This window comes from Pelophylax lessonae (genome assembly GCF_965119305.1).
Source record: "Pelophylax lessonae genome assembly, chromosome: 11".
NCBI lineage: Eukaryota > Metazoa > Chordata > Amphibia > Anura > Ranidae > Pelophylax > Pelophylax lessonae.
In genome coordinates, this window is record NC_138778.1 from 96,373,114 (window position 1) to 96,399,262 (window position 26,149).

Sequence of the window (26,149 nt, forward strand, 5' to 3'; positions counted from 1 at the left end):
CCCCTTACGAGGTCCATTGATAAGAACAAACAATCAGATTTCCTAATCTGTTCAGTCCCCGCAACGTAAACCCGGATCGCCCGTACCACATCTAAGGAATGTAAAGCAATTTCCTTAGGATGTTTAGGACATAGGGATGGTAGCACAATGTCTTTATTCATGTGAAACCCCGAGACAACCTTAGGAAGGAACGCCTGACAAGGTCGTAACACCACTTTGTCCCTATGGATCACCAAGTAAGGTGACCAACAGGACAACGCAGCCAACTCCGACACGCTACGTGTGGAAGTAATGGCCACTAAGAAAGCCACCTTCTGCGACAGAGTGAGCAGAGGAATTTCCTGAAAATTTTCAAAGGCATGGCCAAGACGGAAATCTGGTCCTTGATGGTGCCCAGGGCTAAACGTTGATCTACACCCAATTGTAGAAACCCCCTGAGACTCACACCAAGTAATATACGCCTTCCAAACTCTATGATAAACCTTCCTGGAAGTAGATTTCCTAGCATTCAACAGCCTAGGAATCACCGACTCCGACAGCCCTCTGTCTTTCAGCACCTGTCTTTTACTAGCCATGTAAAGCAGGATGAAAGATTGGTCCCTGAGACAGAAGTTCTTCCCTGAGATGAAGTTTCCAAGGGTTGTCTGCCACGAGCCTCGCTAGGCCTGCGTACCAAGACCGACGAGGCCAGTTTGGTGCCATCAGAATGACTGGAATTCCTTCTACCTGCGTAGCAGTCTCGACAGAAGTTGTATTGGAGGAAAGACGTAAATCAGACGATACTGACCCCAAGGAGCCACAAGAGCGTCTGCCAGAGGATTCCCGAGACCGTGACACGAACCTTCCTGTTGAGACAGGAAGCCAGCAGGTCCACATCGGGGGTACCCCACTAAAGACACAATTGATGAAATACCTCCAGGTGAAGAGACCCTTCTCCCGGGTCCAACATCTGCCAACTGAGATAGTCCGCTTGCCAATTCTCCACCCCTGGAATGTACACAGCAGAGGGGGCCGGAATAGATCGTTCTGCCTGCCTCAAGATGCTGGCCACTTCCCAGGCCGCCAATGCACTCTTTGTGCCCCCTTGATGACTTGACATATGCCACCGCTGTAGCAATGTCTGATTGTATCCGCACAGGGCACCCCTGCAGACGATCCGTCCACTGGGACGGACAAAGTCTGATCGCCCGAATTTCTAGGATGTTGATCGGCAACCTGGACTCCTCCTGAGTCCAGACACCTTCGGCCGAACACACCACCAAGACACCTCCCCATCCGAAAAGACTGGCATCCGTGGTGATTACAGTCCAATAAAGGGGAAGAAAGGATTTTTCCAGACAAAGGGCCAGGGAGCGAAGCTACCATAGGTGAGACTCCCTCGAACCCCGACTCAACCGAATCAGACTGTCCAATGACAGCGGATCCTTGTTCTATTTGATCAGAATCTCCCTTTGCAAAGGTCTGGCGTGGAACTGCGCAAACTTAACCGCCTCAAAAGGTGGAGACCATCAGACCCAGCACTTGCATGCAAGTCCTAAGTGATGATCGATGGTTGGACAACAAGAGCTGAACAGCCTCCTGTAGCTTCAGCAGTTTTGTTTGAGGAAGAAACACTCGGGCTGACGCGGAGTCCAGTGTCAGACCCAAGTAGTCCATCTTTGTGGACGGAGACAAAGCCTATTTCTGAAAATTCAGTGTCCACCCGAACTCCTGCAGAGTTCGCACCATAACCCCCAAGTGGGCTTCTAACAAGGTGAGAACTGGGGCCAAAACCTTTGTGAACACTCGAGGAGCTGAGGCGAGACCAAAGGGTAAACACCATGAATGAAAGTGCTCCTCGCCCACGGCAAAACAAAGAAAACGCTGATGCCCAACATATATTGGAATATGAAGGTAAGCGTCCTTGAGATCGATAGAAGCCAGCTGCTCTCCTTGTTGAAGGAAAGCTACTACTGTGCAGATAGATTCCATCCAAAATTTCTGAACCCGCACAAAGTGGTTCAGAGCCTTGAAATCCAAGATCGGATGAACCTTGCCTTCCTTCCTGGGAATTGTAAACAGATTTGAATGAAAACCCTGGAAACGTTCCGACTCTGAAACTGGCACAATAACTCCTTGTGCTAACAGGTCCTGCACTGCTCAGTAAAGGTCCTGTAGCTGCTCTGAGAGCAGGCGTAAGTTGGAAGGCAAGAACCTTTCCGGAGGCAAGGACAGAAACTCGATCTTGTAACCGAACCAAATCAGTTTGTGGACCCATTTGTCCTTAGTGAGCAAGGTCCATGGATCCGGAAAGAAGCAAAGACACCCCCCCACCCCAGACGTGGGTGAGGGCGCCCCTTCAGGCTGGAGAAGGCTGGTCTGCGGAACCAGAAGCGCCCGATTTGGACTTACCATTCCAGGGTCTCTTGGAGCCACCCGCAAAGTTACGGGTGGATCTTGAGCCCTTTTCCTGCGAGCCAGCGGGACGAAAGGGCCGCTTGTGACCTGAAAAGAAGGGACCCCACTTACGGCGAGGTTCCTTGCCCTTAGCAGCCTGTGGAAGCAAGGTACTCTTGCCTCCTGTAAGGCCCTTAATGATCTTTTCCATAGAGGCACCGAACAAATGGTCACCTACAAAGAGAAGATCAGTCAGTACCTTTTTAGAAGCCTGGTCAGCTGACCAGTACTTCAACCAGATCATGCGACGAAGGATCACCACCGTCACAGAAACCCTGCCGGCCAGCACAAAAGAAGGATGTTGACTCCCCTCCAGATCCTGGCGCAAAACCTTAGCCCATTCCGTTAAGGTCTGGGATACCAAGGTGATAGCAAACACTGGCCTTAAAATTGAACCAGCCACAGTGAAAAGGTACCAGACCAGATCCTCAGCTCTTTTGTCCATGGGGTCCTTTAAAAAGATGGGGAATCTTCCACCGGCAAAAGTGTGGTCTTATTCAGCCTGGAAACCTGAGAGTCCACCGACGGTGGAACCGTCAGATTCTTGAAAAGAGACTCCTCAAAGGGATATCTTCTAGCAAAATGCTTCAGTATTAAAACCTTGCGTTTCGGGGAACCCCACTGACTAGTGACAATCTCATCAAAATAGGCAGGAAAAAGAAAAACCTTATTCACCTTGGAAGATTTGCGGGTGCCAAATTGCACCAGCGTCGCTGACTCAGCAGCAGCAGCTGAGTCCTACAACTTTAAAGTTTCCTGTACTGATACAATCAGGGCCTCCAGCAGTGCTTTTTCATGAGGGACTGCAGAGGAGGAGGAGTCATCCTCACTATTGGAGCACTCAGCCTGCGTGGACGCAGACCCAGTGGGCTGACTCTCGTCTGTGACAGCCACCTCAGAATCTGAAGAAGCAGAAGATACAGGTGAAGGTAGGGGGCGCTTCTTGCCAGGTCTCCTTTGGCTACTAGTGATTGCAGGGCTGCCGTCATGGCTGCCAGGGCAGACTGAGACCCAGAGGGTCCTGCAGCTTCCAGGAGTGGATCAGGTGATGAAACAAGCTCCCCAAGCTCCATGACTATGAGGGTTAAGCAAAAACAAATTTTTTTTTTTTTTTTTTTGCAAAAAAAAAAAACACAGAAGGCCCTCCCCCCTGTGGAACTACAGGAAGCAGCACACCTGCGGCGCTGTATACAGCAAGGAAGAATGGTGTACCCCCAGAGACTCACCACCCAAGCTGGAAAGCGCCAAAACGATCTGCCACACTACTGGAAAGAAGAGGAAGAGGAAACGCTGACCTGACACTAGAGGCCACCACAGCCTCAGCACGGTCTCAGAGGGCAGAAAAATGGCCACCAATACCAGTCAATGGGGAAACCAAAAACATGGCCGCTGAACTACAGAAACATGGCTGCCGAACTGGGAATCACAGGGATCACAGAAAAATGGCGGTACCACGTGGCGCTGCATAGGACCCTGGACCCCATGAAAAAAAATGTACAGACCCCATGAGGGGACCCCCCCCCCCACAGCACCCAGGTACTGACACCCCTAACAGGGACCGACCGCAGCATCACCCACTGCTCCTCTAGCCCAGCACCATGTAGCCCCCTTACCCAATTTCACCCATGCCCCCGAACAGGGGCCAGGAGGGGGTACAGATGAGGACATCCAAATTTAAGGGGGAACCCTGCAAGGAGGAGGGGGAAGCACAAGGGAGAGGAAGGACACAGGGGGGCCTACCATCCCTAGGGGGGGCCCAGTGACCACCCCAACAATTCCGCAGGAAAGGAGGGGGGACACTACTCACCATACCACGGTCACCAGGCGGGTGCCACTCAGCAGTCCACCACACCATCTTGGAATGGGGGTGCTGCGGCCTGAGGTAGGATGCGACTCTGGTCGCAACTGATGTCATGACCAGGGCTATGCAACCTCGCACTGGTATGAAAGAAAAATGAAAGGAGATATGTAAACTGAAAAGTTGACACCTTACAACCCCCCCTACATTCCAAAGTCAAGGTCACTTAAAGGAGAAGTACAGCCACAGCTCGTTTGGCTGTACTTCTATAGATCACAGGAGTGCAGTTAGTTTTTCACTCCTGTGACCCATTTTCAGCAGGTGCAGGCTGAAGTCCGCTCTCTGCTGACGTCACAGAGTCGGTCTGGGGCTCTGCGTCATCAAAACCAGAGTCAGGATACGCCTAGATCCCTGGACTGACACCCGGCTCAGCCTCTTAGCGATCCACTGAGAGTCTGAGCTGAAAGCGCCCGCCCCTTCCACAGCTCAGCACTCCAGTGAGCGAGGAAGGGGCAGAGCAGAGCGCTGTGATCGACAGTAAGCAGCTCTCTGCTCAAGGAGCTGTGAGACCTGAGCGATCAGCGGAGTCTGATCGCTCGGTTCCCAGTGACATATCAAAATTTGCCCCATTCAGCAGGGACCGGCTGAATTTCAGTAAGTGTGTGACCATCCCTGCTTGACAAAAGTGGACTGTTTGATCCACTCCCGAGGAAAGCCTCCGAAAAACTGGATTTTTCTAAGAACTTACAGTAAAAATCCTTTTCTCTGAAGTTCATCGACAGACGCAGCTCTGCTTATGCTCCTCCAAACTAGGGATAGGCACTAGGCAGGAAAAAAAGTTTGTCTACGCCTATAGGGGCTGTCCCAGCAGGCATAACCCCTCAGGCTTTGCTATACTCAAACAGTTGTGTTGCAATCAGTGACAGAAAAAGACCCCATAACTCAAAAGTAGAGGGGCTGCGTCTGTTGATGAACTTCAGAGAAAAGGATTTAACGGTAAGTTCTTACAAAAATCCAGTTTTCTCTATTGTTCATCGACCAACGCAGCTCTGCTTAATCAGACTATAGGGATGTCCCAAAGCAGTAAAAACATGAGGGGTGGGAACAAGACAGGAACAAAAAACCTGAATGCCCCAATGGCCAAAAGTAGCCAACCAGGTAAAACAGAGCTCAACCAGAAACAACAGGAGCTCCCCTGAAACAACGAACCCTCAGAGAAACCAAAAAAGGTGGTTCTCTCTTAAATGTGGCCTTGTGGCCAAAAGAAGCATCCACTGATGACAGCACTTCTAACTTGTAGAATTTTGTAAAGGTATGCACAGGCGACCAAGTTGCCACCTTGCAAACTTGTAGCACCGACCTCTGATGGCGAAAAGCCCAGGGAGGCACTCAGCATTCTAGTAGAATACGCCTTCACTGGAAAAGGAGGAATCTGACCCTTCAGTGAATAGGCCTGTACCACCGTCTGTCTGATCCATCTGGAAATGGTTGCAGCAGACACAGCCAGTCCCTTACGAGGTCCATCTGTAAGGACAAAAAGCGCGTCAGATTTTCCGAAGGACGCAGTGGTCTCTGAGTAAACCCTGATAGCCCGGACCACATCCAAAGAATGTAAAGCATACGCCTTAGGATGCTGAGGTTTAGGGCAAAGAGAAGGCAGTACAATGTATTCATTTAAATGAAAATCAGAAAACAAGCGAGGATGCACTTTCAGCGATTCACACCATGAAATGTATGATTTCCACGTGCGATGATAGATCTGTCAAGTAGTCAACTTCCTAGCCTTCAAGAGAGTGTGAATTACAGACTCTCAACACCTGACTTTCAAAGCCAGCAACTGTAAAGCTGTAGATCGGACCTTGAGACACCAGATCTTCCCTGAGAGGAAGCCTCCAAGGGGTACCAGTGGCCAATTTAATGAGGTCTGTGTAACAAGACCGACAAGGCCAGTCTGGAGCCACCAGAATGACCAGAATGTTTTCCACCTCTATCCTGCGCAGAAGACGTGACAGAAGTTTCAATGGGGTAAATGCATAAATCAGCCGATACTGACCCCAAGGAGCCACCAGGGCGTCTGTGGTGTCGGCCAGAGGATCTCTGCACCTGGCTACGAATCTCTGCACCTTCTTGTTGAGGCAGAAGGCAAACAGATTGACCTTGGGGGTCCCCCACTGAACACAGTAGGTTAAACACCTCCAAGTGTAGGGACCACTCCCCTAGATCCAACACCTGACTCCTCAGGTAATCCGCCTGCCAGTTTTTCACACCTTCCACAGCAGAGAGGGCTGGAGCAAATCTTTCTGCCCAAGTCAGAATCTCGGCCACCTCCTTGACCACCAGGACACTCCTGGTGCCCCCCTGGTGATTGACGTAAGCCACAGCCGTGGCGTTGTCTAATTGAACCTGAACCGGACAATCGCATAGGCGAGTCGTCCAATGACTCAGACCAAGTTTGATCGCTCTGAGTTACAAAATATTGATCGAAAGTTTTGACTTTTCCACCATCCAGGTACCCTGGGCACAGAGCTTCCCCAGCACCCCATCCCAGCCAGTCAGGCTGGCATCGGTGATTACAACCGTCCAGAACAACGGAAGGAAGGACTTGCCGTGGCATAGTACAGGAGACTGCATCCACCACAACAGAGCAGACTTGGTGTTGTGGCTCAACCGAATCAAGGAGTCCAAGGACTTCAGATCCTTGTTCCACTTTACCATAATCTCCCTCTGGAAGGGTCTTGTATGGAACTGAGCAAACGGAAGCGCTTCGAAGGTTGACACCATCAGACCCAAAGCTTGTATGCAAACTCTGAGGGAAGACAGCTTGTTGTCCAACAACAACTGAATCGCCCCCTGAAGCTTTTGTAGCTTGTCCGATGGGAGGAAAACCCTTGCCAAGGTTAAATCTAGAGTCAGGCCTAGGTACTCAAGTCTCAGGACCGGAGTCAATGCGGATTTTTTTAAATTGATGTTCCAACTGAACTCTGGTAGAGTTCAGACAGTGACCTCCAGATTCTCCAAAAGAACTGAATGAGAGTCCGCTCTCAACAGGAGATCGTCCAGGTATCCCAGTACCGCAATCCCCCTCCTGGCGCAGAAATGCTAACACCAGAGCCAGAACCTTGGTAAACACCCTGGGAGAGGAGGTGAGACCAAAGGGTAATGCCACAAATTGATAATGCTGCTCCACTACCGAAAGGCAAAGAAACCGCTGGTGTCCAGCGTAGATAGGGATGTGTAGGTATGCATCCTTGATATCTCTGGAGGCTAAAAAATCTCCCTGATGTAGAGACGCCACTACCGTACTGATGGACTCCATCCGAAACCTCTGTACCTACACAAAGCGGTTCAGGGCTCTGAGATCTACGATGGGGCACACCTTGCCTTCTTTTCTGGGCACGGTGAACAGGTTTGAATAAAACCCCTGAAAGCGTTCCAAAGCTGGAACCGGCACAATCACCCCTTGCGGCAGCCAGTCATGTACCACCCCTTTCAAGTTCCTAAACCTGGTTGGGGACAATAGAAGATTGGATGGGAAGAACCTGTGTCGCGGATGAGCCCGGAATTCGATTTTATATACGAAACGGATCAATTCCTGTACCCATTTGTCCTGAATCAAGGAAGTCCAGGGTTCCTGGAAGAATCAAAGACGTCCCCCCACCCAGACTCGGGTGAGGGCGCGCCTTCCTGCAGACGAGGGCTTGTCTGCTGGTCCGGATTTGCCGCCCTTGGACTTACCGAGCCATGGCTTCCTGGATCCCCCTGAAGATCTAAATGGTTTACCTTTTTCCTGCGACTCGGAGGCATGAAAACCTACCGTTAGTTCACCGGTAACGGTCTTTTCTTACGAACCTTTCCAGGACGGCCCAACAGTGAGAGATGATAGGCTCCTCCCTACCGGAAACACCATCAATTAAGCACATTTAAAAGGCCCCACCTTTCCCTCTAGCCCCAGTTGTAATAGAGTAACTTCCAACAACCAAAATTTATGAGGGAAATGTTTAGACAATATTATAGGTATTATCACCTAAACTCATGCATAACATCATGCACCCCTTTTAAATAGGGTGGGTAGGCGGGCCGTCCTGGAAAGGCTCGTAAGAAAAGACCGTTACCGGTGAACTAACGGTAAGTTTTCTCTCCTCACCTTTCCAGGACGGCCCAACAGTGAGAGGATAATAGAGACCTGCCTACCTTAGGGTGGGACCACTGCCTGCAAGACTTTTCGGCCAAAGGCTAGGTCTTGTTGAGACAGTATTTCAATACGGTAATGCTTCAGGAAGGTGTCATGACTAGACCAGGTGGCTGCAGTGCGGATTTGTTCCCATGAGGCTCCTGCCTTCTCAGCCCAGGATGTGGCGACGGCTCTTGTTGAGTGCGCTTTTATCTTGGTTGGAGCAGGAAGATCTGATAATTCATAAGAAGTGGTAATTGCTTGCCTAATCCACCTTGCTAGTGAAGGTTTTGAAGCCTGCAAACCTTTTCTATGCCCAGAATGAAGGACCAGTAGATGGTTTGATCTCCTGAAAGCTTTTGTTCTTTCTAGATAAGTGAGAAGAGCTCTTCTCACATCAATACAATGGAGTGTCCTTTCATTGTCATTTTTTGGTCTATCACAGAAGGAAGGTAGATTTATCTCCTGCGTCCTATGAAAAGAGGATGCTACCTTAGGTAAATATAAGGGATCTGGTTTTAGGACTATCCTATGTGGGAAGACCAACATAAAAGGCTCTTTAATAGACAGAGCCTGTAAATCACCTATTCTTCTAGTTATTTTTAAGGATAGAAACTTTAAAGAAATTTATTTTATAGGTTCAAAAGGATCTTTAGATAATGCCTCTAAGACCTTATTTAGGTTCCAAGGAGGGAACCTGTCTTTAGTAATAGGAGTAACCCTACTCCTGGCTAACAAAAATCTCTTAACCAGTGGATCTTTTGCCAAACCGGTGTCTAGAAAAACGGAAAGAGCTGCAATTTGTACCCTGAGGGTGTTAACTGCCACACCCTTGTGTACTCCATCTTGCAAAAATTCCAAAATAATTGGAGTAGAGGTAGAAGCAAAATTATTTTGTTTCTGCCAGGTACCAAATCTTTTCCATATTTTAGTGTAGATTTTTCTGGTGACTGGTTTTCTACTCAGTAAGAGTGTGTCTATCACTATCTGAGCATCCCTTTGCTTTAAGCATTTTTCTTTCAGTTACCAGGGAGTCACTAGAAGGAACTCTCTCTGGGTACTGATGTTGCATTACTCCCTGGGACATAAGGTCCGACGGAGCTGGTAGATGCCACTTGCGAGCCGTGGGCATTACTTCTTGGGATAGGGATCCTGCTCTTTGGAGAGGTCTGGGAATGGACCGAATTAAAACTCCGTCCCTGATACCTGGTCAGTTTGTGGAGTATTCCTGGAATAGGCACCAGAGGAGGGAAGACACTGGCTGGTTTGTGAAGCCACTGTCTGTTTTGAACTCTCAGCCCAACCAGTTTCTTTTGAATGCTGTCTTGGTCGGACCACCACTTCAGAGAGTTCTGGACCTGTGAAAGGAGGATGAGTCCCTTGCGCAAGGATTTTATTCTTCTTGCTCAAAAGTGTATTTGGAAGGACCTTAGTTCTTTTGCAAGGGGTTGAGCCCCTGAAGTGGTTGGGATGCTTCCTGTATTCTTTTGAATCCTGATCCGGTAATGTTTTTCCGTAGGTCTTGATGCCACAAAAGTGTGGGAACAAGACCCTCGGAAATACCGGGTTTTTGGTACTGGAATAGTTACAAATAACTTCCCTAGTGTTTGAATCCCTGGAAGCATCCTGGGCTTTCCCTTGCCTTTCTTTTGGGAGTATGTGTAGGGGTTATTTATGGAGGGACTATAAGAGCAATTTTTGGATTGTAGTCTATTTCCAGGATGCTGAGGGAGAAAGGGGAGATAGTCACTTTTTTTGTTGGGAAAAAAAGATCCAGTCCAACCCTTACTATGACAGAAAAGTCATTTTTTGTCCCTAGCAGCTGTGGTGGAGGAAGAAGAAAGTGGTTTCTTGTCTTATCCCTCCGGAAGCTCCAATTTTTTGTAGCTTCTCTCCTATTTTGCTGCTTATTATCCCTAGGGCCACGAAAAAACTTTTTATTAGTTTGTTTTGTTCTTGTGGGAAATTTAACCCCTTTTTCTGAGGATCTAGAAAGGACTTCATCAAGCCCGGAACCAAACAAGAGAGACCCCTCGAATGGAAGACCACAGAGCTTTGGACGTAATGTCTCCTTCCCATTCCTTAAGCCAAATGGCCCTTCTGGCCAAGTTCATAAGTGCCCCTGTTTTAGCAGTGGCTTCCACTGATTCTAGACCAGCGTCTGCCAGATATGCTACTGCCTTGGCAATTGTTAACAGTGCGTCTTAGATATTCTGGGTTTTTAGCTGAACAAAACTTTTATTTAGTCTCTCGACCAAGGAGAAAGCATTTCTAGCAACACAGGAAGCTGCTAGGGCTGTTCCCATTGCTTTGGCATTGGAATCCCAAGCTTTTCCCAGCAATGTCTCTACTTTCCTATTCATAGTATCCTTGATACTACCCGCATCTAAAAAGGAAAGATCTGATTTCAGGAGACCTGTGCTAGGGGGGCATCTATTTAAGGCCTTTTAAGGAATTTGTTTGCATCCTCATCTTTAAAGCGGAATCTTCTTTTCCAAGAGTTCCCTTTGCTTAACCTGTTTTCAGGCACTTGCCATTGGTGAAGGATTATACTCTTTAGAGAATGATGAATGTGAAAAACTCTAGAAGGGTTTCTTCCTATCTCTTTGTACAGTTTGTCTTGTGCTGAGACCTCCTTGGGTAAATCAGGAATCTCTTCTGTAGCATATATAGCTTGAAGAAGACTGCATATTTTCTAATCCAAACAGGTTCTTTGTAGACTATCTCCTCAGAGGTATCCGAGTCCCTATTATCACCATCCTCTGAACAGGATGGGGAATTTGAGCGGTTATCTTCTGGGAATATTCTATCTTCATCTTCCACCTGTGCTGATGGAAGACCTTGTGTAGCTGCTGTAGTGGCTGCTGGCCCTGCTATACTGAGAGGGTTTTCTAGATAAGAAGTCCCTGCTTTTAAAGAAGGATCTACCTGTTCCTCTCTAATAGCTGTAGCTAAGCTAGACCGTACTGCTAACATAGTAGAAAGCATTTGTTCTTGCATATTGTTAAAAAAGTCTTTCATAGCAGAATGGTCTAGTGTGGGAACTAGGTAACTTATCTGAACAATAACCACATCTCTTATGCACAGCAGGTACTGAAGGTGAACCGCTCTGGGACTCTGGAAAACAGGATACAATAGACATTTAAGTATCACCTTTCCTAAAACAAACATCAAACAATAGGGACCATAGAAAGAAGGCAAAACAATCTACTAGGGTCAAGGAAATGAAATAAGTCCAGGCACATGTTGGTTACTAGCAGGCTTTTCATAGGTCAGTAAGGATACGAGTTATCACTTACCTTGTCCGACCTGGTTCTTAGCTGCCGACACCTGGGACTGTCTCTCCTCCTCCTTCCCTGGAGGTTGAGTCGCAGAGGACCTCATTTACAAAGCAGGGATCCGAGCTGTGCTAGCTTTGGAATCTGCTTTACCGCTGTCTAGCGGTTCCGGCGTCTCCTCCATGCTTCTTTTCCTTCCCATGTCGCGCTCGTCTGACGTCTGCGTCGGAAGTTCCGGTTTGAGAGCGAGCTCTGGAACGCCCGTCCTCTTGGTTATGGCGGCGGGAAATTCAAATCTTCAAACGGTGGAGAGCTGCTAGCGCCGGAGAACAAGACCTGGAAACACTAGGAAGTGACCGAGGGCTTGCCAATGGGCGACCTGTGAGTTCCCTCGGACGGGAGTGCAGGGACTGCTCCGCTCATAAGGTCCCCCCTGCCCACTCCAGAGAGTTCTGCGAGGGGAACCCGTGGCTTTCTGCCGAACCTGGCTCACAAGGGTACCTTTTCGACTCCTACGAGTCTGCAGGTAAGTCTTTAAGCTGCATTTCTTTGGTAGGAGGAAACACAATCTAAACTGGGGCTAGAGGGAAAGGTGGGGCCTTTTAAATGTGCTTAATTGATTGTGTTTCCGGTAGGGAGGAGCCTATCATCTCTCACTGTTGGGCCGTCCTGGAAAGGTGAGGAGAGAAAATGACGTTTAGGAGCAGTAAAGGAATGCCCCCGCCTAGGGCGCAGCGCCTTGCCTTTTGAGGCAGATTAGTGCTCTTAAAACCCCCCCCCCCCCCCGCGCCCCCGTGATACCTTTGATCAACTCGTCCACAGAGGCTCCAAATAACTTCTCCCCCATAAAAGGGAGATCAGCAACAGCTTTTTTAGAAGTCTGGTCAGCCAACCAGCATTTCAGCCATATCAGGCGTCTAATAGCAACCCCCACTGCTGATGCTCTGGCCACCAATAAGGCCAAGTCCAGGGACATATCACACATGAACACCAGGGCTTGGACCAACTGGTCTAACCGTTCCAGAATCACAGGAGGAAGCTGTGTCATTTCCAGGTTACTCTTCAGAAACTTCCCCCATTCAGTAGCAGTCTGTGCTATAAGAACGTTCACAAAGTTAGCTTTTAACGTGAACCGTCACCAGATGTGCCCGGCGGGATAAGGATTCCACCCATCTATCCAAGGGACCTGAAAAGATCGGTGACTCTTCTACCGGCACCAGAGTCACTTTATTCAACCTGGCCACCAGGGAATGCACCTTCGGTGGTACAGCCTACCTGGTATCCACCGCTTCCGCAAAGGGGAAGGCGTGCAAAACGCTTAGGCACCACCAGCATGTGCTTAATGAGTCGCCATTGTTATCCACAATAGAGTAAAACAAGTCAGGACAAGGGAATACTTTACCTGATTTGCGATATTCGCGGGAGCCAAAAGACACCTGTGTACCTGGCGCTGTGGGTTCATCAGCCATTTTAAGAGTTTACCGCACAGAAACTATCAAATTTTCCACCAAGCTGCGTTCTCACGGGACAGCGGAGGACGACAGGTCCACTTCACCGTCAGAATGTGAGGACACCGACCCCTCAGGGTGGTCTGCGTCAACCATATCTGTGTCAGAATCCAAAGATCCTGCAGATCGAGGGTAGGACGTTTGCGGCTAGCAGCACCAGAACAAACCGACTGCACTTTTGACATCAGGCTTTGCAGAAAAACCCCAATCTTTGGCTGCAACTGCTGGCCGGAGGGTTGGCAGGTGATATTTAATCCTGGGACTCCATTTGCAAACAAAAATCTTTTTTGTGCACTGTCCCTTTAAGACCGCGAAAAACACGGTCTCCCCATTATTACTGCGGATCCCAAAAACCTGAGCAATGTCTAAATATAGCAGAGCAGGAGATGAAAACCTACAGGGGCCCCCCAGAAACGTTACCTGATAAAAACGTGCAGTCCTGGTCAGTGTCAAAAGGAAAGTAACACAGAAGAAACAGGAAGAGGAAGCAACTCTGCCTCAAGCATAGAAAAAAAAAACATGCTGCATGCCAGTCCTGCCTCCGGACCACAAGAAAATGGCTGATATATTTTCTCAATGGTGAATTCCAGAAAATGGCTGCCCATACAAACTAATGGGAACACAGAGGTCATGAATCACGGAAAAATGGCGGCCCCCATGCGGTCTCCAGGAACACCAAAAGGGGTCCCAGAACAAAAGGCAACTAAGGGTTACCCATTCAAGGACCCCCCCTACTCCCCCCCGGACGATCCAACCCCGCAAATATGTGCCGAAAACCAGCCACATTATTATCGCCCCCACAGTGAAAACCCACAAGGGGGAGGGGGGAGAGAGCAAGGGGTATGCTAGTTAACCTTCGGAGGTGCCAGGGAACCGAGGGAGCCCCTAAGGTCCGACCATTCCAGGGAAGGGATCGCGCCCATCCAGCAACCTCCAGGGGTAGTGGGGGGGACGCCACTCCGAAACAGATCACCTCCCACCCGGGATGGGGGTTCTGTTAGCCAAGGGGAGGCTGCGACTAAGGGCATTCCAGGTAGTCTGCGTCCTGGCGAGATGATCCACTCGCAGGCTCGTCCCCATCCGTCGTGGCAAGGCCTAGTACTGGACTATAACCCGCTCACGCTCGCAGGCCAGGCTGGGAGACCTTAAGGATCTATATTATCTATTGCAAAAACCATAGCTGGCTGTTGCTTGTAGTGCCTCGAACTAACTAGAAAAATAAAAAATCCCAAACTTTCCCTGTTACAGCTAAGACCGAAGTCCCAGCAGGGAACTAGGTCCTATCCCTGTCACTAGGCAGAACAAACTGAGTACAGCAGAGCCTGAGGGGTTATGCCTACTGGGACAGCCCCTCTAGGCGTGGACAAGCTCTTTTTCAGCCTAGTGCCGATCCCTAGTGGGAGCAGCATAATCCTATAGTCTATGATTAAGCAGAGCTGCGTCTGTCGATGAACGATAGAGAAACATTTTTTTGATCAGCACTGATCAGTGTATTCAGAGAGCAGCAGGATCTGTTGTCAGAAAACAATGTCCTGCGGGGACAGGGGGATTTCTCCATCCACCTTGTTTTGGCGAAAAAGGATCCATCTATGGTCAGCTTTAGTGACCAACACATGGACAGAAAATGCAAAACTGATTAGATGCGTTTGCTATATAGGCGTTTTACATATTGCTATTAAAGCAGAGTTCCAGCCTGTATTAAAAGTCACAAATACTGTAGCTTCTGACTTTTAATAGAAGGACATTTACCTGTCCTGTTATCCCAAGATGTCAGCACCCCTAGCCGACCCGTTCATCTGCTTCGGGTGCAGGCATCCTTACTAAGGGAAACTGCAAGTAAAGCCATGCGTGAATCACGCTGTGCCTTCTGAATGGTCCTGCTGTCTTCTGGGACCTGTGTGTGTCTCCCAGAAGGCAGCAGGTTGGAAGAAGAAGGGGCCGTAAATGACTTTGATTGCCGCGCTGACCTTACACGGAAGTCGGAGCATATACCTGTTTTTGACAGAGAAGCGGAGCTTCCACTTTTGGGTGGAACTCCGCTTTGAAAACTGATAATTTTTTTGTTGTTCTTTCATTTATCGGGATGGCTATTTTGAAAATCGTTTACATTTTAGGATCAGAAAATGCAGAAAATGTTACCAAAATAGAAATCTGCACCTGTGCACCAGCTTTACTGAATAAACCGCACCTTGACTGTACTGAATGGGATGAACAGAAAACTGTTTAATAGTTGTGCATTCAGATTCACATATGAGGTTCTTCAGCAGTGTGTGGATTTCCCCAATGCCTCGGGATGTTGCTTCGTACAGCATTCTTCTCAGAAAGCCTGCGTTAAACAGGGAGCCAGACCTGAGAAACACAAGAACACAAACTGTTATGGAGTTATACAAATACAGTGACACTCTGGCAGGGGTGTTGCTAGGTAGGAAAAAGACCAGGGGCTTCAGCCCGAAGATAAATTTTATCCCACGATGCCCCCTTCCAACATCAGAAGGGGGCGTGAAGATCAGTGCCAAGGAGCTTTGCCCGATGCTGGATTAAAGGTGAGTGTAACACCAATTAGAGCATTTTGATAGGGCGACCCCTCTGGACCCCTTTACATTACACAGCCCCTCCCCCACACCTCTGGACCACTTTAAATTACACAGGGCCCCTCCACACTTCTGGACTCCTTTTGCATTACATAGCCCCCTCACACCTCTATACATTACACAGCCCCCCCCCACACCTCTGGACCCCATTACATTACACAGCCCCCCACACCTCTAGACCCCTTTACCTTACACAGCCCCCCCCCACACCTCTGGACCCTTTTTTTCATTACACGGCCCCCCATACCTCTGGACCCCTTTTGCATTACACAGCCCCCCCACAGCTCTGGAATCCTTTACATTACCCAGCCCCCCTTCCACACCCATGGACCCCTTTACATTACACAGATACCACCCCCCCCCACACACACCTCTGGACCTCTTTTACATTACACAGCCCCCCACACACACCTCTGGACCCCTTTTGCATTATACAGCCCCGCCTCCCCCACCGCTCTGCCCTTTCCTACCTGATTCATACATGCAGAGGGGGAGACACAGGAGAGCGGAGCAGGACAAAGGCAGAACTGGAGAGAGAAACACCAGCGCTGAATAGACAGCAGGAGTTGCCGGAGTTAACTTTTACCCAGCAGGTGATTGGTTGCTGGGTAACTTGGAAAGTTAACTCCGGCAGTTACCACTCTCAATTCAGCAATGGTGTGCAAACTGCATACTATAGCCCCCTACCTCCCAACTTTTGAACTTCAGAATGAGGGACACTCGAGAGGGGAAGTGAACTGTGGCACGCGTAGCGAGGCAAAATGGGTGTGGCCAAATGCTTAAGAAAACATGGTTCCTTGTACTTATAAAAAGATCTTTGTTTGCTGCCCAACAAGCTGGAGTCCCAAGGACACAAACCCCAGTACGATCATTAAAAAAAAAGAATAAAAATGCTTCCATTGCAAATAGTTTTGCACAAACTGTGGAAGAGTGCATTACGCTAAGTGTGGAAGGATTTGTGCATATTTGTGTACAGAGTGCAAAGTTCAGGAATGCGTTGTACAGAGTTTAGGCTCCAGAAATGCTTTGCACAGGGTGTAACGTTCAGTAATGCGTTACATACAGAGTGCAAGGTTCAAGAGTGCGTTGTACAGAGTGCAAGGTTCAGGTGTGCATAGTACAGGGTGCAAGGTTCAGGAGTGTGTTGCACAGAGTGCAAGGTTCAGGAGTGCGTTTCGTACAGGGTGCAAGGTTCCGGAGTGCGTTTCGTACAGGGTGCAAGGTTCTGGAGTGCGTTTCGTACAGGGTGCAAGGTTCTGGAGTGCGTTTCGTACAGGGTGCAAGGTTCTGGAGTGCGTTTCATACAGGGTGCAAGGTTCTGGAGTGCGTTTCGTACAGGGTGCAAGGTTCTAGAGTGCGTTTCGTACAGGGTGCAAGGTTCAGTAGTGCGTTGTACGGGGTGCAAGGTTCAGGAGTGCGTTGTACAGGGTGCAATGTTCAGGAGTGCGTTGTACAGGGTGCAATGTTCAGGAGTGCGTTGTACAGGGTGCAAGGTTCAGGAATTGGTTACACTGCAAAGACACCAATTAGTTAAATATAGCACACTTATCCTAAAATCTTGATTAGCAGTATAAAGGAGCTGAGGGAAGAATGGCGGCATCAGCTGGAACAAAAATGAGTGCAGCCTAGAGTGGGACATGCAGCAGTGTAACATTTATACAGCACAGCCGCTGATTGGTGGGCAGGCCGGGGGAAGCCACAAGGAGCTGTCAAGTTGAAGCAGCGATGTCGGGGGTGGGTGGGGCCGATAAGAGGGGCTCCGCCCCTTTGCCCATAGACAAACAGCCGCTGGCCGGGGAGGAAGGTGGCAGGGGGTGGAACCAATCCTGTATGTGTACCCACAGTGCTGTATAATAAACCTGAATTATACAGCGCTGTGAGTTCACATACAGTAGTTCCAATTGGTCCCACCCCTGCCACCTTCCTCCCCGATCAGCTGCTGTTTGTCTATGCATGGAACAAAGGGGCGGAGCCCCACATACCAGCCCCACCAACCCCCGACATCACTGCTTCAACTTGACAGCTCCAATCACTCTCATTGCGGCTGTCCCAGATTGCCCACCAATCACTGGATGTGCCGTATATTTGTTACACTGCTGAGGTATGTAGCCCCGAGTTCCTGGCCAACTCCAGGCCTTGGGACTAATAATTTTAAATAATAGGAGACCCGGGGCTTTTTGGGGGCCCACTCGGGGTTATAGCCCCGGTCAGCCCCCCCCCCCCCCCCCCCCCCGCCACTGCTCTGTGGTAATATTGCATTGCTTGTACTTCCTGTGCCTTTGACCTGAATGTAGATATACAGTTCAACATGACTCCTCAGACTAACAGCTTGCAGTGTCTTCATTTCTATACTTGAAACATGGTTTCACAAGTGACTGGAATCAGGACAGCCTCTTATTTGGAATTCAGCAGCTTGTGTGACACAGCTCTGTTTAGTGAATTACGGCTTCAGGCGGTTCTTCATGTATTTTCTGATGTTTGAGAACTCAGAGACTTAACGACTATATGGCTGCCACAAGTGCTACGGAGGAGATAAGAAATAAGAATCAGTGGGGACTAGAGCAGCAACTGGGAAACTTTCCAGAGCGGAGTTTGAGGATTATTGCCTGGCTACAAGGTAGAATGAGAAACCTGCAGCAGTGCAAGCAGCAACTTTGAGAAAAGTGCATGTGCAGTGAATGCAAAGATGTGTATAAGCACAATCTGAGCCATTTTACATGCACTAGAAGCCTCATTTCAAACCTACTAAAATGCAATTTATGAAAGATATGTGATCGGATGCTGCAAACAAGAGGGAGAATCTTTTGATAAGTATGTTGCATGCTTGAGAGAAAAGGCGGCAACTTGTGAATACGGTACTCTAAGACCTCATGCACACAAGGCGTTTTTGCAGCTGCTTTAAGGAGCAACAGATGTTTGTTTCTTGCAGCTTAAAAACGCCCCTCCATTGATTTTCATGCACACACAGACATTTTAAAGCTATAAGTGGCATAGGCATTTTCAAGCTGCAAAAAAACCCAGGGCCAGTGTGTTATGAGGACCGGCGTTACAACTGTAAAAACGTCTGACGCTGATAAAGGCTGCTAAACGTTGCTTAACGCTGCGTACAGCATTAGGCTGCGTCATACTTTTTTTTTTAAGTGAAACTCAATGGTTCCCTATGGGAGCCTATTGATTTGAATGGAAGTCGCATCCAAGTCGGATCATGATGATCCCACTTGTGGTGTGACTTGTGCTCTGAGGATCTTGAAGGGGCACTCTTGGACCCTTAGGTCTGGTATAGATTTTGAGGGGAATCCCCGCGTCCAAAAAAAAACCCTGTGTGAGGTCCTCTACCCCTTCAAAATCCATACGGGACCCTTATCTGAGCATGCAGCCCGGAAGGTCAGGAAAGGGGAGGGGACGAGCATCCTGGACCATACCAGTCCACATGCCCTTGAAAGGGGGGGGGGGGTTTGTGTTAGGGCAGGGGGGGGGGCTAACACCCCCCCACCCCAAAGCAACTTGTCCTCATGTTGATGGAGACCAGGGCCTCTTCCCGACAACCCTGGGCAGTGGTTGTGGGGGTCTGCGGGCAGGGGATTTATTGGAATCTGGATGTCCCCCCCAGATCCCGCCCCCCCCGTGTGAATGAGTATGGGGTACATTGTACCCCTACCCATTCACCCCAAAATACTCAAATCTTCTCCCTCTGCTCTTCTCCATTGCCAACCCAGTCCTCCTCCGATGAGGTCTCCAGTGATTATGCCGGCTTCCGCTTTTTGCGGCTTCTTATATAGCTGTGGCCATCCGTTGATGTCACACGGAGATCCCGCCCCTTGTGTCGTCACCTGATGATGCGTGACGACACAAGGAGGTGGGCTCTCCGGATGACGTCACCGTGTGGCCACACCCCCATGGCTAGAGCGGAGCCAGCAAAATCACGGGAGATATAGTCGGAGGAGAACTGGGTCGGCAGCGGAGAAGACCAAAGGGAGAAGATCGGAGGAGGAAGACCATAGGAAGAAGACCGGGGGGGGGGGTACGATCAGAGGGAGATTTTTAATAAAGGACTTTTTAAAACCATCTCGTCATTTACACTACACTGCTTTTTTTGAGGTTAATGGGTAGGGGTATAATGTACCCCATACTCATTCCCCCTCAAGATCCTTAGTGCGCAAGTCGCACCACAAGTCGGATCATCGTGATCCAAATTGGATGCAACTTCTATTCAAATCAATGGGCTTAAAGCCGTATCAAAGACGGCTCATAGGCAACCTTTGATTTTGAATAGAGCCAAAAAAATGCTGCTAAACGTTAACGAGGCTAAACGCCAATTGAAAAAGCTACTAAAAACACATTTTTATAGCTGCTTTTTCCTGGCATTGGTAGTGACTCTACAGCTCATTTTTTCTAATGCCCTGTGTGCATGTGGCCTTAAAGATGAAATAATATGGGACAAAACTGTTCTCGGTATAGCTTGTGAGAGCACACGCAGGCATCTTCTAAGAGAGCACAACTTGACCTTAAACACAGCCACTGAAATGTGCTATACAGCAGAGCTCACTGACAGATGTCTGAAAGATATGGAACAGGACAGACAGCAGACCCCCAGCATAAACATTGCAATGCAGTGACACTACATGAGTAAACTGCAGCAACGGCATCACCCACCCAGTACTAACACTGCCAACCATACAGCATGCAAATATTGTGGGATTGTGCATCAAAGAAATAACGAGCAGTGTCTAGCTTATGGGAAGTCTTGTAAGTCTTGTGGAAGAGCTAAATATTTTGCTCCTGTTTGTCAAGAAACGGCCATCAATAGGAAACACACCATGGAGGACACATCTGCATGTAAGGAAGGGTCACACACTGCTGAAGTGATATACAGCAGTGAATTGATCGGCGCTGTGCAATCCAAAAGGAAAAAGGAATGGTTTGTCACTTTAAAATTAAATAAGCCTCAATCCTGCCAGCTAGATTTAGGAGCAACATGATGTAATATGCTTGAGACACAAAATTATGTTAGCACCTGAAGCACGCATCAGTTCATGTGACACCAAAATGGTGACACCACAACTCTTCAGGACCAAAATGTATCATTTGTGGACTGACACGCAAGCTAGAGTTTGAATTTGTGGAAACCTGCCAAAAGTCACTGTTATCCAGCTCAACCTGTGAGCATCTAGGGCTGATGCATTTCTCCATACCTGCAGAGCTCAATGCGATGGACAATTAATTCAAATGTTTGCTTGTTTATTATGTATTCGTTCTGACTAGATTTCTGAGGTTGAGCACCCCACCCCACCCCACACACACCTGTACTCTTATCAGTGTCCACTATCAAGTAGATATAGGAGGAGTCCCTTGTAGTGCATTAGCAGATCTCTCCCAGCAAGGAGTGTTGTCTTCAAGGGTTAGAGAGGCTGGATTCAACCATTTTTTATGGATAGTGTAGGACCCACTGACAATGGGGTACTTTGACCTAGTGGTGGGCTTGAGCACGATATGGCCATATGGTGGGACCAAATCCCCATTTTTATTTATGGATTGTCTTCATATTTGATAGTCATTTCTTTTGCATGTGTGCGCTATTCTTTTTTAATAATTAATTCAAGGGGCCCTTGGCAAAACAGCTATTGCAGGAAGATAGTGATGTTTTTACTGGGCCTGTAGAATCTGCTCCAGGGGAAGTTCATTTTGACCTTGACGCGAGTGTTCCTCCGGTCCAATGTGCACCACGCCACAATGTACCAGTTGCCTTAAAATAGGCAGTCAAGGCACAACTTGGCCTTTATGAGGCTGATGGACATTTAGCACCAGTGACTGAACCAACTGATTGGATAAGTAACAGTGATTGTAAAGAAGCCTGATGAGCGAAGAATATGCATAGAACCCAAATTCGTGAAGCAGGTAATGAGGCGATCTCATTACATCATGCCAACTCTCGAGGATGTTTTGGACAAGCTGCCAAAGGCAGGACTGTTCACGCTTGTTGATGCAGTTTTACAATGTAAAATGCATGAACATGTCCGCATGCGTCCGACGCCTGTGGACGTGTTCAGGCAGGCACCGCCCAGGGAGCCCTCAGCTGGTGGCAGGGCTTGCTGCTCATAATTACATTGGGATCAGCTGCATGGACGCTATATTAACCGGCTCCTAGCGGTGGTCATTTGTGCGATTCACCGCCGGGAGAAGGAGTCCATGCAGCATTTGATCCCTTTAACATCTTAAGGTAAAAAGAATGTTTTTCTTACATATGGGGCGTCCTGTTTTGGATTTCTTCCATTTAAATCTCAACACATAATTTTTCCAAGCTCTTGTGGGATACCAAACCTAATATCTTTTAATTTGCTTTGGTCTTTAGACATGCAATCAGTCATGCTGTAGCCATCGCCATTTACCTTGGCTTTGGTTTTCAGTGTACCTGCATATATTTATCTTTAACCATATTGGCTATTGTAGTTTATTCCTTAAACACAATTTTTCTTGATATTTACAACAATATGATAAAAACTTTTCGGCCTCAATCCCACAGGAAACTGGATGTAAATGTGGTTTTTTGGCAATTTATTTCTGCCATTCAGCACATGCTTACAATATGCCCCTTATACATCTCATCTATTTTTTTGCTTTTTGCAGCTTGGGCATACTACTGCTCGGTCCATTCCGCTAAGCAATAATTGGACTCCAGCTGCTCAGAATCAAGGGGCATTTTTGCCATCAGTCCTATCCACATTTTGCTCATGATATGCGCACTGGAAAAAAAATCTTACTCTGTGAACACACGGCAGTGTTTGGGTCGTAGCTTTTTTCCTGTTTTTAACAAAAAACAGCAAGCTTTATGTCTGTATTTTTGAAAACCAACCATGTAAGTCAAAACCATCTTTGTATTCTTCATAATGTAATTTTTTTATGCTAATGCTATTTTTTTGAAAATTATATATATTATACATGCTCTTTTCAACACTTACAGATAGGATTCCAATATCATCCCTGACGAAGAGGTCAAAAAACCTCGAAAACGCGTCGGATGCTATTTTTTTTGAAAATTATATATATTATACATGCTCTTTTCAACACTTACAGATAGGATTCCAGTATCATCCCTGATGAAGAGGTCAAAAAACCTCGAAACGCGTCGGATAGACCTGTTGGTTGAGTTTTTTCATCACACACACATTATTGCTTGCATCGTTTGTTTTTAGCTTATGAACAACTATTGTTGTACTTTACTCTATTTTTTGTATTTAATAAGATTCTTTTGTATATTCATGATCTGTCTTTTCAAAATTTCAAAATTTGTGCCTACAAAGTCCCACCCCTAGGGGAATTTTCTGCTGTATTATGCTTTTTGGGATGTGGCACATCAAGTAGAGGCCCATAGCAGGAACACACACAGTACAATGTAAAATGGATACTGCAAGTAGCTAAATGACAACTTTGTGGACTCCCTGGGGAAGAAAAAGTGTCTCGAACTGCCTTTTAGAGTTTTAGTTGCACCAGAAGTGTATCAACGTAAACATGAACTATTGGCTGGACCCAATGGTATTGAACAAATTGCTGATGACATAATTGTGGTAGGCGGTGGGGATACGGGATGGAGAAGCAAAGCAAGACCATGATAGCAAACTGCTGGAATTGATGAATCATTGTAGGCGGGTAAAACTGCAATTCAAGGTCAAAGAGGTCCGCCTACATAGACATATACACTCACCGGCCACTTCGTTAGGTACACCTTGCTAGTACAGAGTTGGAACCCCTTTTGCCTCAATTCTTCATGGCATAGATTCAACAAGGTGTTGGAAACATTCTTCAGAGATATTGGTCCATATTGACATGATAGCATCATCATGCAGTTGCTGCAGGTTTGTCAGCTGCACATCTGTGATGCGAATCTCCACCACATCCCAAAGGTGCTCAATAGGATTGAGAGCTGTTGACTGTGGAGGCCATTTTAGTACAGTGAACTCATTGTCCTGATCAAGACTAGTTTGAGATGGCTTGAGCTTTGAAACATGGTGCATTATCCTGCTGGAAGTAGCCATCAGAAGATGGGTACACTGTAGTCATAAAGGGATGGACATGGTCAGTAACAATATTCAGGTAGGACATGGCGTTTAAACAATGCTCAATTAGTACTAAGGGGCCCAAAGTGTGCCAAGAAAATGTCCCCCACAACTTTACACCACCACCACCAGCCTGAGCCGTTGGTACAAGGTGGGATATATTTAGGCATTCATGTTTACGCCAAATTCTGACCCTAACAGACTGTCGCAGCTAAAATCGAGACTCATTAGACCAGGCAATGCTTTTCCAATCTTCTATTGTCCAATTTTGGTGAGCCTGTGCGAATTGCAGCCTGTTTCCTGTTCTTTTCTGACAGGAGTGGCACCCGGTGTGGTCTTCTGCTGCTGTAGCCTATCTGCTTCAAGATTCGAAATGTGCATTCATAGATGGTATTCTGCATACCTTAGTTGTAACGAGTGTTTATTTGAGTTACTGTTGCTTTTCTATCATCTCCAGTCAGCCCATTCTCCTCTGACATCAACAAGGCATTTTCCTCCACACAACTGACGCTCACTGGGAATTTTCTCTTTTTCGGACCACTCTCTGTAAACCCTAGAGATGGTTATGCATGAAAATCCCAGTAGATCAGTAGTTTTGAAATACTCAGACCAGCCCACCTGGCACCAACAACCATGCCACGTTCAAAGACACTTAAATCCCCTTTCTTACCCATTCTGATGCTCGGTTTAAATGTCAGCAAGTCATCTTTATCACGTCTAGATGCCTAAACGCACATTGAGTTGCTGCCATGTGATTGGCTAATTAACAATTTGTGTTACCGATCAATTGAACAGGTGTACCTAATAAAGTGACAAGGGAGTGTACTTTTTAAAAGGGTTTGAGGGTGGACCCAGGAAAAAAAAATCAGGGCTATACTGGATATGCCACAGCAGTCTAACATGAAATACTTGTAGCACTTCATAGGATTTGTTACCTACAGTATTTAACAAAATTCTTACTGTGTCTCTCAGGTTTGTGAGCCGTTGAAAAAAAGCTTCTGAACAAGGATACGGTTTGGCATTGGCTTCCTAAGCATGATAATGCAGTGCAGGAAATCAAACGTTTGGTCACTGATACAACTGTCCTAAAGTACTATGATGCTACAAAACCTGTAACTATTCAAAGTGATGTGAGCAAAAGTGGACTTGGTTGTTGTCTATTTCAAGCTGGCCAGCTTATCATATTTGCTTCAAGTGCATGGACCTCTACTGAGCAAAAATATGCACAAGTCAAAAAGGAATGTCTGAATATTGCGTTTGCCTGCCAGCGCTTTCATCACTACCTCTATGGTCGTGATGAGATCACGGCAGAAACGGCCCATAAGTCTCATATCTTTGTTCAAGAAACCCCTTTTGTGTGCACCTAAATGCCTACAGAGCATGTTGCTCACGTTCCAAAACTATTGTCTAAATGTGATCTATTTCCCTGTACCTGAAATGTACATTAGTAACACAGCAGGAGGCACAGCTGAATGTGCACAACACACAGTTTGCAATGTTTAACAGGACCTGGGTGCACTGTCACAGATCATTCAGACTGTCAGTCTGAATTGAATGGCATTGAATTGAATTTTGCAAGCACTTAAATCTGTTGTTCTGAATGGTTGGCCAGATTCAAAGGCGGAAGTGCCATTTCTTGTGAAAGAATATTGGTCTTTCAGAAATGAAATCGGCATTCGGTGTGGCATACTTTACAAGGGGCCAAGAGTCAGCATTCCTAAATCTAGAAGATCGGAGATGTTGACACACATTCATGCCAGTCACACTGGTGGAGAAGCATAGCTATAGGCATGCACGAGATACCCTATACTGGCCCAAAAGGCAAAATGAGAATCGAGACTTTGTTAGCCGTTGTTCAGCATGCAAAGAATATACACAGGCACAACAGAAAGAAAGCATGTCACATGTGCTGCCCACCGGGCCTTGGCAAACTGTAATCATGAATTTACTAAATTATGCTGGGAACATTTTTCTACTGATTGTGGATCACTATTCTGACTTTGGGGAGATTGTAATTTCAGCAGACAGGTCAGGAAGGTGCTCAATCAAGAATTGTAAAATGCAGTTTGCACATTATGGCCTGCCAGACAGCGTAATCTCGGATAATGGACCTCAATTTGCATGTGAGCAATTCAGACGGTACTCTACAGATTGGGGGTTTGAGCATCTTACCTCATCCCCTTGGCACCCACAAGCTAATGGCAGAGCAGAATCCGCTGTAAAGATGCTTTGCAAGAAGTCCAAATAAGTTGGCAATTACCCATGGAAAGCCATTCTGCATTGGAGGAACACCCCAACCGAAGGCACGGGCAGTAG

The 26,149-nt window shown here is 47.4% G+C and overlaps 1 protein-coding gene across 4 annotated transcripts in view; it reads right to left on the bottom strand.

The window, feature by feature from the left end:
* TRMT1L (tRNA methyltransferase 1L) overlaps window positions 1-26,149 on the bottom strand; it is a 313,438-nt gene that overhangs the window by 51,744 nt on the left and 235,545 nt on the right. For all 4 annotated transcript variants that reach the window (XM_082272088.1, XM_082272087.1, XM_082272089.1 and 1 more), the window contains one exon: window positions 15,380-15,540. In XM_082272088.1, coding sequence (XP_082128214.1) covers window positions 15,380-15,540 — 161 coding nt within the window. The remainder of the gene's footprint in view (window positions 1-15,379; window positions 15,541-26,149) is intronic.